Source organism: Mauremys reevesii, linkage group 8, assembly GCF_016161935.1.
Source record: "Mauremys reevesii isolate NIE-2019 linkage group 8, ASM1616193v1, whole genome shotgun sequence".
NCBI lineage: Eukaryota > Metazoa > Chordata > Testudines > Geoemydidae > Mauremys > Mauremys reevesii.
The window spans coordinates 46,809,124-46,822,929 of NC_052630.1; the positions used below are offsets into that span (position 1 = coordinate 46,809,124).

At 46.1% G+C, this 13,806-nt stretch overlaps 1 protein-coding gene across 1 annotated transcript in view; it reads left to right on the top strand.

The window, feature by feature from the left end:
* Positions 1-3,941: 3,941 nt before the first annotated feature.
* LMX1A (LIM homeobox transcription factor 1 alpha) overlaps positions 3,942-13,806 on the top strand; it is a 140,597-nt gene continuing 130,732 nt past the window's right edge. The window contains exons 1-3 of the mRNA XM_039485242.1: positions 3,942-4,036; positions 4,383-4,488; positions 6,655-6,841. Coding sequence (XP_039341176.1) covers positions 4,413-4,488; positions 6,655-6,841 — 263 coding nt within the window. The 5' untranslated portion in view covers positions 3,942-4,036; positions 4,383-4,412. The remainder of the gene's footprint in view (positions 4,037-4,382; positions 4,489-6,654; positions 6,842-13,806) is intronic.

Below are 13,806 nucleotides of genomic sequence, written 5' to 3' on the forward strand. Positions count from 1 at the left end.
TCAGTGTCAACACTGTTAACTATTTAACTGCTGGTTATTGTAGCAGGCATATCTAGCTAATGTGCTAACCCCAAACTGCTTGCCACACTTCCCCATGTCAAATGCCAAAACCTCAGCTTGCCCCTTAACCAGCTGCCACTCCCTTCAGCTTCCCCCTGATAGCATCTACACTTATGTATTTTCAACACAATACTCTGAAGCACACTAGAAATTACACATTTGGGGGTAGTATCAAATTAATTAAATTTAATCTCAAACTAAATATCCCAAGGAGTATTGCACTGAGTGTATTATTTATTTTCATATCTCAATCAACATCAACCTCTAGTTCTTACTTTATCTGACCCTGCCACCAAATTGCCAGTCTGCTGAACAAGAGTGTGGCAGAATCCAGGGATTTTGCCACAGAGTTTAGCTCTGGCTTGCCACAGGGTATCTAGGGCCTTGGCTACAACTTTGTGTCCAAGAAAGACCCAGCATTAATGCAATGTTAAGGAAAATGGAGAAACCCGCCATTCAAAAATCTGAAAATACAATGTTGAGGGTGCAAGTTTAAAATGAATTCTGCTCTTTCATTTCATAGATTTTTAAGGGCAGATGGGATCATTAGCTCATCTAGTCTGACCTTCTGCATAACACAGGCCATTAAACTGCACCCCTATGTTAAGCTGAACAATTTTAGTTAGACCAAAGCAGTCCAGTCCTTAGGAAAATAAACTATGTGCCATAGGCAGAGAATAGGAGAGACCCAGGTGTCACTTGCAATGGCCAGTAATTAGTTAGGTGAGAGATGCCCGATGATACAAATTGGTGAACCATTCCCCATTCTGCAGAGGAAGGTGAAACCCCTCCCCTCCAAGATCTCTGCTTATCTGGCCTAGCAGAAAAATTCTTTCCCTGGCAGTAGAGTTGGAACAATGTGTGTAGTGGGGGCTCTGAAAGCCATTGAAGCAAACTGTAAACCCCATATGTGATGGAAACCACTTTAAGCCAGGGGTGCGGCAGCATCTCTAGTTCCACCACCCCTGTTCCTCACCCCACATCTGGAGACTGTGGACGTATGAACAAGGCACATCAGCCAGGCAAATAAAAAGAATTTTTTGTACCACCTCTTGTTCTTATGTGTTAAATTATTGTGAGAGGTAGCAGGGCTGGGGGAATAACCTGGGATTCTGGATGCCTAGGTTCTCATCTCGGCTCTGCCACTGGACTGCTGTGTGAACTTGGGCAAGTCATTTCACCTTGAGGTGCCCTAGATTCTCCTCAAAGCCATCCTCAGTCTTGTTTGTTTAGCTTTTAAGATCTTCAGGGTTAGGGTAACCTGTCTGTTACTGGTACAGCTGGTCAGAAAATGGATTTTCTCTCCTATGACAAATTTGGAGATTTTGAAAAAAAAAGTTGTCCCAAATTGAAGCAAAAAGCCAAAAATTCAAAAAGCACGGCAAAACCAAATAAAAAAATTATTTGGGGTAAATCAAAATATGTTGTTTCTAGAAATGTAAAACATTTCATTGCTAGGGGGATTTGTTTTTATTTGTATTATATAGATATATTTCTAAAATACAATGCAAGATGAAAAGGTTCTTTGCAATGAACCATCAAAACTTTGTAGTTCAAAAATGTCAAAATGGGATGTTCAACATTTTGAAAAGTATCAGAGGGGTAGCCGTGTTAGTCTGGATCTGTAAAAGCAGCAAAGAGTCTTGTGGCACCTTATAGACTAACAGATGTTTTGGAGCATGAGCTTTCGTGGGTGAATACCCACTTCGTCGGATGCATGTATTCACCCACGAAAGCTCATGCTCCAAAATGTCTGTTAGTCTATAAGGTGCCACATAACGTTTTGAAAATTGTTTTTCCATGTTTAAAAACACAATTCTCACCCAAATTGACACAATTTCATGAAACATCTCAACTAAGTTAAAATTTCATTTTCCAGGGGAAAACTGTTTCGAGGAACATTTGCTAATCCACTCTACTCTCGGTCTCGGACAATGGGACCCTGACATCTTTTGGAACGTCTAGGCACTACTGTAACACAACTAGTGGAAATATGCCTTGTCGTTGTACTATTATAAATGGTTGATAATCAAAATGTGATATAATTAAATGCAAATAATGCACATTTAAGATGGCTCTGAGAAGTACTCAAAAGCCAGGAAATGCTGGGGTTAAAGTTGCCTGTACAAATTTAAATGCCATCTTAAGTGTATGTAAACAACAGTCTTTAACTAAATGATCACAGATGACATCTCAAATGATATCTAATGTAACATATTATTAAGGAATGTAATGTAGATGTCATGGATAGACATGTTTAATATCTCGTAATATATTTGTATCTTAATTTTTTCTGAGTTCATTGTTACAGGATATCTGGACTGACTTGGGTTTTTGTTTGTTTGTTTGTTTTTCAAAGTATGACATTAAATAATGGTGTGAACCCTGTGCATCCAAAATCCAGTGATTTCCCTCTTTGGATGAAGATACATTTATGCATGATCAAATAATAACCTTCTCAGTCCTTCTAATAGCAGAATATATTATAATTTATTAAAATGTATCTTTAATATGAAGAGTTGGTCCAATATTTATTTCTCGAGCAGCCTAGACCCAAGTTCTTTAGCGAAATCCAAAATGTTTTGAGTACTTTGCAATACAAAATGAAATGATCATATTGCAAAACGGTTTCTTTAATGTCCTATAGCAGCTGAAAACATTTACACTGATAACTTTCGAGGCAGGGTGTATTTCCAATCAAGACGGTATTTCTAACCTGGCAAGGCACAAGCTGATTTTATTGTTTCATTGTCTGACATAAAATTATGTTTTCCCAAGAACTAATTATTTCCTTGTATTAAATAATTACAGTATATTTTCAAGACACTAAACCTTGCATGTTTTGGATACAGCTGCCCTTAAAATGAATGGGAGATGTACTTAGCTCCAGATCAGGCAAAACCTGAATTTAGACGTTAAAATTTGGCTCCGCTTTGCTTTCCTGCGAATGAAATATGTTGCCTAAGTACTTTCTCCTGGGTGCTTTCCCTATCGATGGTTATCAGGCACTGTTTGTACAGCTGAAGTAGGAATACAAAATGCTACACACGTCTAGTTAAGGGCTTTTTTTTAAATGTAAGATATACAATATTAGTTGAAGAATAGCAAGACCCCCAAATTAAAGGGTGAAATTCCGGCCCCACTGAAGTTAATGGGAGTTTGCCACTGATTTCAAGGGAGCTCGGGTTTCCGCCAAAGATTGTATCCTTGTGCATGCACTGGGATGCTAAGATTGCACATTCGACCTTAACTTGAGCATTTCCCGGCTGTGAGTGGTTAGGTGTACCACCCTAATATTGCATGGGTGTAGGGTCCCCCCCACTATTAAATATGCATGCGGCGTGGGTGCTTTACACGCCTTTACTGCACCCTGTGTCCTCGCTCTTCATTACAGAGCTGTGTTTGCAGAGACAGAGCGCAGCGCAGGCTGGCATGGAGAGAGAGAGGGTGCGGTGAGGCAGGAGAGTTGCAGATGGGGAGGAAACTTAGAGATGAGACTGGGAGGTACCAGAGTCAGGAACTGAGGCCAGCGCCCGCAGCAGGGAGAGAGCCAAGCCCCGAGCTCGCTTTCCCCCGGGTTAGCGCAGCGTAGGGCCCGAGGAGAACTGCTAGGGGAAGCCGCCTACCCGAGAGAGAAGCGGACATATGCCAGCAACTCCGGGCAACCGCCTCCCGCTCACCTGCAGTTCCCCACCCCGAGGAGCAAACGCAGCTGGCCCGGCCGCGTCCGCTTTGCAAAAGCGCAACCCCCGGGGAGAGCGTCCCGAGTCGGTCTCGGGGCAAGAGGGCTCTGCCGGCCCCTGGGAGCGAGGAGGAGGGCAAAGCGCTGCAGAAGAGCAGCCGGGGGGCTGCAGAGGGGGCTGCCGGCCCAGGGGAGGAACCGGCCTTTCCTCCAGGGCTCCCCAGACCCGTCTGCCCGCAGGAACCAGGGATTCCCCCTTTGCGGCTACTCTGCAGCTGTCCCCGCGCCGGCCAGGTAAGCGAGCTCTGCGGGGGGCTGGGCGCAAAGCGAGGGGCTTTGGGGGGCTCCCCAGCGGCTTTCCGATTGCCCAGGGTCCCTCTCGGAGCGGTGGTAGATGGATCCGCGCCTCGCCTGCAAAGGGGGGATGGAGCTGAAGCGGGGTCCGCTGTGAGGGGGCCAGTTGGGAAGATGCAGCCCCGGATCCCCGGAGGTGGAGGCCAGGGGAGTTCTTGCAACGAGCCAACCGGCCCAGGACAAAATCTGATCGAGTAGCCACCCCCACCACCCCGCCTTGTCCAGTTCGGCCCCAGCCCGGCTCCGGGGTGAGTCTAAACGCCGCGTGTGCATTGCTGTTTTGCAGCCGGGCTGACTCCCCTCTCGGTCCCTCACCATGTTAGACGGGTTGAAAATGGAAGAGAATTTGCAGAACGCGCTGGAGACCTCGGCCCCGTTCTCCTCCTTGCTGGGTAAGTTGCAAGAAACTTCCCGTGCTGATCTCGCCCCAGGGTTGAGGGGGCCGGGGGAGGGGGACCCCGCATCCCACCCATTGAACAGAGAAAAGAAAAGGCTGCTGCGTCTTGTGAGGGCGTGAGGCGCTGCGCAGCCCCTCTCTCCTTGCTACCCCGGTGAGAGACGAGGGGTTCGGCTCGGTTTCGGGCGCTCTCTGGGGCAATGGTTGATTTCAAGCCCCTGGTGAAATCTGACGCCCCTCTAGCGCCGCTGATCGAGCTTCCCCCTGAAATCAGGGTCCAGCCTAAAGCTGCGGTTAAATTGGGCCTTTTCTTCCCTGCCCTTCCCACACTCCACTACCGAATGCATGTGTGAACGTGCCGCTCACGTTCTCAGAGCGAGAAGGCAAGAAATCGGATTTAGCCAGAGCCTCAGCAAAAGTTTGCAGGATTTCACTCCGGTGAGCACGCGCCCTGGCTCCAGTGACCGAGAATAAACAGCCTAGTTAGGTGCATACATTACCCCCCTCCCCACCCCAGCTTAGAACTCATTTCCCACCTGTACGAAAGTTACAAATAAAATCAAGTGTAGAAGAACCAGGGATCGAAATCCGCAGCCTTTGTGCGTGGAATAGGCGGGGGATTCTGCTTTTTTCTTCACCCGGGATTGTCTTTTTGTTTTTGTTAAATAGGCCTTGAAAAATCAAAATAAAAACTATTTGAAAATTGCCTTCCAGAATATTGGGCTAGGATTCAGGAAAACGGGCGATTTTTCATTGAATCGTTTGTTTTTTAATTGTCTTCCCCGCTCTTAAAAGAAATGAAAAATATCCACCTAATTTACGGTTTTAGGGTTATAAAATGAATGGATTTTTAAAAAAAAGAACGAACCGCTTAGATGTCTCTCTCTTTGTTGCTTTGATTACTAATAATAAGAAACATAATAATTACTGTGTTGGAAATCACAGATTGGTGCAGATAGCATTGTGGAATTTATACCGATGGAATGTTTACAAATTTACCATCTCAGATACCATTCCTGTTATTCTATAGCGCGTTTCTCTATATTAGCTGCACTCATGTTTGTTTCTAACTATAGATCTATAACACATATAATGTGTGTATATATATAAAACATACATAAATACTCAGATATATACTGTGCACATATAAGATATATACATTACATATTTGTGGAATCTAAATCTATCTAGATTTGTTTAAGAGGAAAATACCCATATTTTGAAGAATGTTTAGCCCTTGTAAGAAATACCTTAATCCAGAATAGATGACTCAAAACTAAATTCGTCTTCAAGTACCACAGTTCAACTGCTGATAAAAATCTTAAAATTCAAATGAGTGAAATTTCTTCTTTTTATTAGCTGAAGTGTTTTCTTTTTCATCTTCATTTCACTTCTCTATTAGCATGAGGCACAAAATTTCCCCTTTGATCATATCTGCTCCTGGTTTTTGTTGATTTATAAATTCTCTCCTTATCTCGCGAGTCAAATGGGTTCCTTAAGGATTATTTCGACCCCAAACATTTCATTCCTTTAATGCCACTTTTTAAAAAATGTGTCATGGGTGGGGGCGCTTTCGTGAGCATAAACACGAACTTAAATAAGGAAGGTGAATTCTTTGAAAAACTAACCGCTTCCTATCGAGATGTTTATTTCCATAGTGGATTTCCTGCCGATCATCTTTTGCCATCTTTGGGAGGTCAAATATTTTTGTTATTTTCCTACAAATTCGTTTAGGAAAAAAACCCGACAAAATATTCTTTGAGACTCGAGTCTGACTCGCACCCGCTCAGTTGCGGAGGGGACACACCAGACAGCGGGCAGTGTATTTTCTCGCGTGTGTGTCCCTGCGCAATGTATATTTCTAAGGCGCGTGTGTGCAAATCCCACGGGTTTGTGTCAGGGCGGCCTGGGAATTCTTGCTCCGGTGAAATAAGTTCACTCGATCATTTCTCTGCCCAGAAAACATCCCCTGCCTTTGGGACGATCGTTTTGATTTGCTCCGGCCCCCAGCTCTTCCGAGAAGAGGCACAACAAGCCCAAGGAGCCTCTGGAAGTGGCTTGTGGCTCATTGGAGACCTGGGGTCCTGGGGAAGGGAGGCCTGAGGAAGGGTCCTCTGTGCTGCCCATGGTGCCACCCCTCCCCGTGTTTCTTTGGTCGCAGGCAGAGGCGTGAGCCCCAAGTCGGTGTGCGAGGGCTGCCAGAGGGTGATCTCGGACCGGTTTCTGCTGCGGCTCAATGACAGCCTTTGGCACGAGCAGTGCGTGCAGTGCGCCTCTTGCAAGGAGCCTCTGGAGACCACCTGCTTCTACCGCGACAAGAAGCTCTACTGCAAGCTCGACTATGAGAAGTAAGTTGAGCGCGATCGCCTCCGCCCCGGGCGGCAGGACGGACGGACAGACAGACCGGCCAGCCAGCCCCCAACCCCGGTCCTCTCAGAGCGCGACCTCTGCCCGGAGAAAGGCCTGTGCTGGGGGCCGCAGGTCCGGTTCTGCTCCGCGGGGAGAAGCGATCTGAGAACGGGGCTGCGGGGCCGGGGGCGCGAGGGCCGGTGCGTGGCGACCAGGTGCATCGCTTTGCTTTGCAATGCCCGCGGCTGGAGCGCAGCCCGGCCAAACGCGCACTCCCGCAGGCACGCGGCTGCCGAGACGGGCTAAGGGCTGTGCCCAGCAGCTGGCCAGGGCTGCGCGGGGCTCTTTCCCTCCGTCGCGTCTCACTCGGAAGCGCCCCTCGTGTCTGGCTGCGGCTCTGGGCTCGGGACACTCCGGGGGCGCAGCCGGACCCCCAGCGGGGGTTGTGTGGCGCTCACCGCCTTGCTAAGGCTAGAGGCCGGGGGAACAACTACACGTGTTGCAAGGGCTGAAGTGTCCGAAGGGCCCAGTGCACCCGGGAGCCCGTGGAAAGCCAGCGGGATTGGGGTTCCTGAAAGGCCTGAAGTGGCCCCTAGAGCGCGTGGGTTCTTCCCGGGCAGCCGGGCTGGATTTGCCGCGCAGAACTCTGCACACCCGGTATGTCCGAGCGGGATATCTGCTGCGCTATTCCACACCACTTCCCCAAGCCTCTATGTAGCTTTAAAAACGGGGAGTCCTGGTTTCTTTCACATGAGCTCAAATGCACTCACACAAAGTATTTTATCTAAGGAGCCTACCAGCCCCCCATCACTGCAGTGTCTGAGCACCTCCCGGTCTTCCGTGTGTTCACCCTTAAACCCCATTGCACAGATGGGGGAACTGAGGCACCCAGAGATTAATGGCAAAATTCTGGTCCCATTGGGCTCAATGGCAAAACTCCCATTCACTTCTGTGGGGGTAGGATTTCATTTTAGGTGACTTAGCCAAGCTCCCAGGGGGAACTGAACCCATATCTGCAGAGTCCCAGCCTTGGGACTAGCCCTGCAGGGCTGGAAAGGTGGGGAGAGGGGGCACCTTCTTGTTAAGACAGTGAGTGGGGCCTTGCTCCTGAAGTCTTCACCCAGGCAAGACTTCTCTTGACTTCAGCAGGAGTTTGACTTGGGTGAGAACCACAGGGTGTGGCTGTGGGGATGTTTGGAGAGCAAGGAGCTTTCTCCCCCAGCATAAGGGACGGATGCAGGAGTGGCCCTGGGACTGCTGCTTTCCCGCAGACACAGCACCCCATGGGCCCACCCTCCCCTCCAGACTGCATTGCACCAGGGACCTCTTGATGCCAATTGGGCAGAGGGGATGGATGGAGGTTTACAGGGATTCCCTGAATCGAGTATATACATAATAATTCACCAAAGGGCGGCAAGTAAGTTCTCTGCTGAGAACCAGTAGCTCATTGGTACCGTAATCATTGTGTGATGTATCTACAGATAATAGTTAAAAAGTTTCGTATCTACTCTGGAAATTATTCTCTTAAAAGCATTGACATTGAAGGCAGGTCAGCAGAGGTGACATTTCCCTCTCTCTCTCATTCCCTGGGTTGGGCTCCCTGTGACTGCTAGGGAGGGCTTGTGATTCCCTGCACAGCTCCTCCAGGCCTGCGTGCTGCCTTTTACTATGGGTGCTACCTACATGGCAGAGCTGGACCCCCAGGACGGCCTGCTTCAAAGCCTGTTTAAAGCCAATGGAAAGAATCCTACTGCTTTAAAGGGGTTTTGGATCAGGCCCTTGGCAAACCAGGAAAATGGGGCCAGATCCTGCTGCTGCTGAAGTCAGTAGCAGTTTTGCAAGTTTCTCAGTGTTTAATGCTGGGGCTCATTTTCCCAGGTTCTGCGAGTTGTATAGTTTGTGTCTTTGCAGAGGTGTGCTGGTGGGAGGCTGGCCGTTCGTCCCATGTTAAGACAGACAGTCCTCTTTTTTCCTATGGTTTTGTCCCCTGTGCTGTATGGACAACACCAAAGAGCTCACCACTCCATTCCAGGAGGTGTGGCTGCCAGCAGCTCTTCAAAATCTCATCCTCTGGGTGGCAGGGCGGGGTCACATTGGTGAGGGTGGGCCCATGCCCTTCCCAGAAGTACCATAATGTCCAGTATGCTGGAGATGCATCAGTGGCCACCCATGTTTGTGGGCCAGTGGGCTTGTTTAACAGGGCATTTCCCAGGAGTCAAAAGTTCAGACTTTTATGCATGAGAATACTACACATATTGACAAGCTCCATGATATTCATTCAGGAACATTGGAAATGTATCTGATTTATTAGAAAACTGAGTATACTGGCAAAGTTCTTCTCTCACTATGTTAATAAGGAGAGTGTATTCTAGGGCAAATCTGATATTTTGCTAAAGCGGCTTCTGTAACTTCCCTTTAAGGCCTGTGTAGAAGACATGAGTTTAATTACTGCAGCTACAAGTAAAGTTTGAAGTAGAATTTGTGAGAGTGGAAGCTTGGCGTTGTTTTCAAACGCTCAGGAAACAAGGAAAGAACTCTCTGAAGCTGAAATGAAAGGAAGAGGTTCAGCTAAAAAAATTAAAAACGGTTGTGGGTTTTTTGGTCTCATGACTTGGTATGTGTGTGTCATGTTAATCCATTGGTAAAAATATAGCTGCAAATTTTAGTACTTTGTGGGATTAAAAGCAATGTAATGTGTCCGCTTTAAAAAAAAATCAAAACGAGCCTTCAGAACATACTTCCTTGCTATTATGGTAGTGAAGGGAAAATATGATTAAATGTCACAATATAAACACCTGCCTAAGTTGCCGTACGCTTGGCTTTTGAGGTTGTGCCTTATATATGTCTGTTTTCATGGCTTCTGAACGTTTAGCTAGATAAGGGGCCCAATCCTGCTGCCTTTACTCATATGGATCTACCTTATTGAAATAAGACGTCACAGTGTAGTCACTGAGCCAGATTTGCAACTGGGGCACATTGCAATAGTTCTGTTGAAATGCACCGAGCAATGCTGATTTCCACCAAGTGGAGGGGATCTGGCTGACTAGGACTCTTTGCATGAGTAAGAACTACTTGGGAAAATGGTTCCAACCCAGAGATAGATAGATAGATAGATAGATACTCAGAAATGTATACAAATGAAAAGCCAATTTCTTGTGAATATACCCACTTGATCTAATTATTAGATGGCTTCATTTTATTACTAGCCTTTTACTAGAAATAAAAAAACCCAACCCTATGACAGTATAATTATCAATTAAATTAGTTGTTACCTAAGTATTAAGGGCTCAGTCCTGCATCATTGAAGTCAGTGGGAGTTTTGCCATTGAATTCTGTGGGAACAGGATCAGACCTTTAAGGAGGTGAAAAATAGAGAAGTTAAGGGAATACAGCAGAATGGAGACAGTATGAGTTACAATGGGTATGCAGATTGTTTTCATACAAGATAACCAGATCACTTTAATTAGTGTGACAGCATAGAGAAGACGGGGGAAAACCCCCAAAGATCTCTATACTCTTTCAGTTTCTTTTAGCTGTATTGAGATTCCCATACTTGTATGTTTTTAATAACTATTTTCCAAACATACTTATCCTCCTCTCATTCTGCTTATAGTTTGGTTTCTTCATGTGCCAGATTTAGTGACAATGCCACATAGAAATGCACACAAACAGGCCCACAGTCTTGATATGTATTGTATTGGCATTATTAGCACTAAATTAACGTGGAGAGAGCAGTTAATATTGGAAACATCTAATTATTCTAAACTGATCTATGATTCTGTAATGGTTAGTTATTATTGTAGGTGATTTATAAGTTAGTTCTGTTGGCTCAATTTCCAAAGGTAAGCCCCTAAATATTACATCCAAAATCTCACCCAGGGGTACTTAAATAAGAGTTTATGAATGTAAAATAGTTGTTTATTGGCCTAGACCTTCTTCCATACAAATCAATGGCAAAGCTCTAGTTGACTTCAGTGCCAGCAGGATTGGGCCCCATGATTAAATCTTGGTCGGTTGAAGTCAATGGGAGGTTTGCCATTTAACTCAATGGGGGCAGGATTTCACCTATGTGTCTAGATGCTGATTTAAAACAAAATTATGCAGATGAGGGATTTGGACAAACTTTATGGTGGCATTAAAAACATTTTACCTAAGATAAATAGTTACAATTCCCCAGTATGTGGAGCATTTCTTTCTGTTTGCAATGGGATTAAGATTTCATTCATAAAGCATTTAGAAATGAGTATTAGATGTTCTAGTATGTATTTATAGAAGGGTATAAGCACATCAGTAGAAAGCATTATGGCTGGTTCTAATAAGAGCAGGTTGGGGATTTTTCAACAAAATATTTTTCACCGAAAAACGCCAATTTGTGAAGCAGCCTCGGGTTCAGTGAAGCGTCCAACTTGAAAATTGGTTTAAAATAAAGTTTCCATTGCTTTGAGTCGAGGTGACTTTTCCAGATTGTGACTTTTCGGCCCAATTGAAGATGGGGAAAATTTTTCAAAATGTCCAAAATTTGCACAGGGCAAGAAAACCTTTCCTTCCCAGCCTGAGTTATGAGCAACTGATTTATTGGCTGTATAATAATTGATTAACCATTTCTTAAAACATCTATTAATCATTTATTACCCCTTTATAAAGCTTTCATGAATGGCACCTTAACATAAAGAGTGAAGGGGAATCCATTAACAATTGCAAATACTGAAGTTTCGTAAATCCAAATACTCACACAAGTATTAATCATGCCATTCAGTACACAGCACTAAGCCCTGGGTATCTTGATAGCAGAATCAGGGGGAATAATGAATGATTGACATTTAATACAGTAGTGCCTACTGACCAACCAAGATAGGGACCCCATTGTGGTAGGGCTGTAAAAACAGTGTACTAGACAGTTCCTGCCCTGAAGGGGCAGACTGACACAGGCTAGGGGGAAAGAGAACAAACAGAGGGATGATGGGAAACATTATGTTAGTTCTACAATTTTTATTTGTGGTAGTGTTTAGTTAGGAAGAGTTGAGCTGGGAATGCCCATCTTCCCCAAACTCTCCATGGCAGGGAATTGTGAAGCCATTAGAAGGCTGTGACTACAGCCCTGAGGCAGTGTGGGGAGGAGAGGAGAGCCTCCCTGGCTCACTTCATAGCCTTCTGCATTAAGCAGGGCTGATGCAGATACCATTTCCTTGGTGCAGAGGGGCTCCTGTGAAGCCACTTTGCCTGTAATACCCACTGCACTGCCCCTAGGCAGGGCCCCAAGTATTGCTCGCCTCATGGTGCAACCAAACAAACCAGTATTTTTTAGATATTCTTACCCCCTCTTCATTTGGCATAGCATCCTCTTACAAATGCCCCGAATCTCGCAGGAATTTGCAGAATTAATTTTAGTACCAAAGGAAGATATTTGTGGTGGGTGGGTGTGTATGTGACCCGGGTCACCTCTTTTTCTGTCCATGAACAGACCCCGATTTCCTCCAGTTGACCAGGTCATTAGAAATTATTTGCCCACTGATTTCTCCGAATAATGCCAGGTCTGCAGATGATTTGCAAGCCGTTCATTGCAAGCATGTGACATTTGAAACTGGTGTCCTTTGGAGTGGACACAGAGGTCAGCTGGCATTGTTTCTGTTCCCTGAGTGGATGAGGGTGAATCTTGGAATCAGGTCTGCACAGTGCATACTTGTGATTTCGGGGTCAAAATTCACTTTCTGGGTAAAATTTGCCCATGTGCATAGAGCCAGCCCCAGCTAATTAAGGTTCCATTTCTAAACAGCAACTCTGAAGCCTTATTTTGTGAACTAACACGTCTTAAATGGTGCATGGCACTTGTGCTGGCCATCAGGACAGTCCTGATATTTGGGGCTTTTTCTTATATAGGCTCCTATTACCCCCCACCCCCTGTCCCGATTTCTCACACTTGCTGTCTGGTCAGCCTATGTGGAATGGGCCCTGACTTGGAATCCAGGGCCTGTGTCTGTTGAAGTCCAGGGTGTTTTTGCTTTAATGGGAGCAGAATCTGGCCTCAAGTTTTCATTGTTACTTTCATGTGTTTGTGAATCAAGCCTAGACATTTCCGGGTGCAGGTGAAATTGATCATTACAGAGAGAGTTGGGGTCAGACATTTTAGGAGCAGTGTGGAATATTGGTGTCGGTATAACCGACTGCTGAGCATGTACTACCTGTCTTCCTTGTACCCACCCCACAGAAGACAGGAGTCTGTTATAGCCTCCACCCCAGGGGGTTGGCTCTTTAGCTCAACTGTAGCAGCTCAGGTTTCTGGTCTGGATGTCCCTGCTTCAGTCCCCAGTGTGTTATTGGCCAAGATAGCAACCATGACACTATGATCACCAGCCGTTCACACCAAATCAAACTGTGTGCAGCTCAGTAAATCTCAAGAGATTTTGGAAAACCTTTCCTTGGAAGAAATGACCTTGTTTAGAAAAGGAAGTAGGTTGAGAAAGTGAAGTCTGAATTTCTATATAGCCAACGATTGGCAAAATTATTAAAGGCCTGATCCAAAGCCCATTGATATCAATGAAATATCTTTGGATGAGGCCCTAAATTGGGGAGGGATACAAGATGCAACTGGGATGCATAGATGCCATCTTTATGAGTTGCTGAGGGATGCTCGACCCCCTGCTCCACCCCAGGCCCCGCCCCCACTCCATCCCTTCCCACAAGCCTCCACTCCCGCTCTGCCCTGTTCTGCCCCCTCCCCCAAGCACACCCCACCCTTGCTTCTCCTCCCCTCCCCAGCGCCTCTTGGGTGCCGCTAAACAGCTGATCCGTGGTGGGTGGGAGGTGCTGGGAGGGAATGGGGGAGCTGATCTGTGGGGCTGCCAGTGGGTACTGAGCTCCCACTATTTTTTTTTCCATGGGTGCTCCAGCCCCGGAGCACCCATGGGGTCGGCGCCTATGCTGGGAAGTTTTTCTGTATTAAAAACGGAGATGATAAACCTTCTGG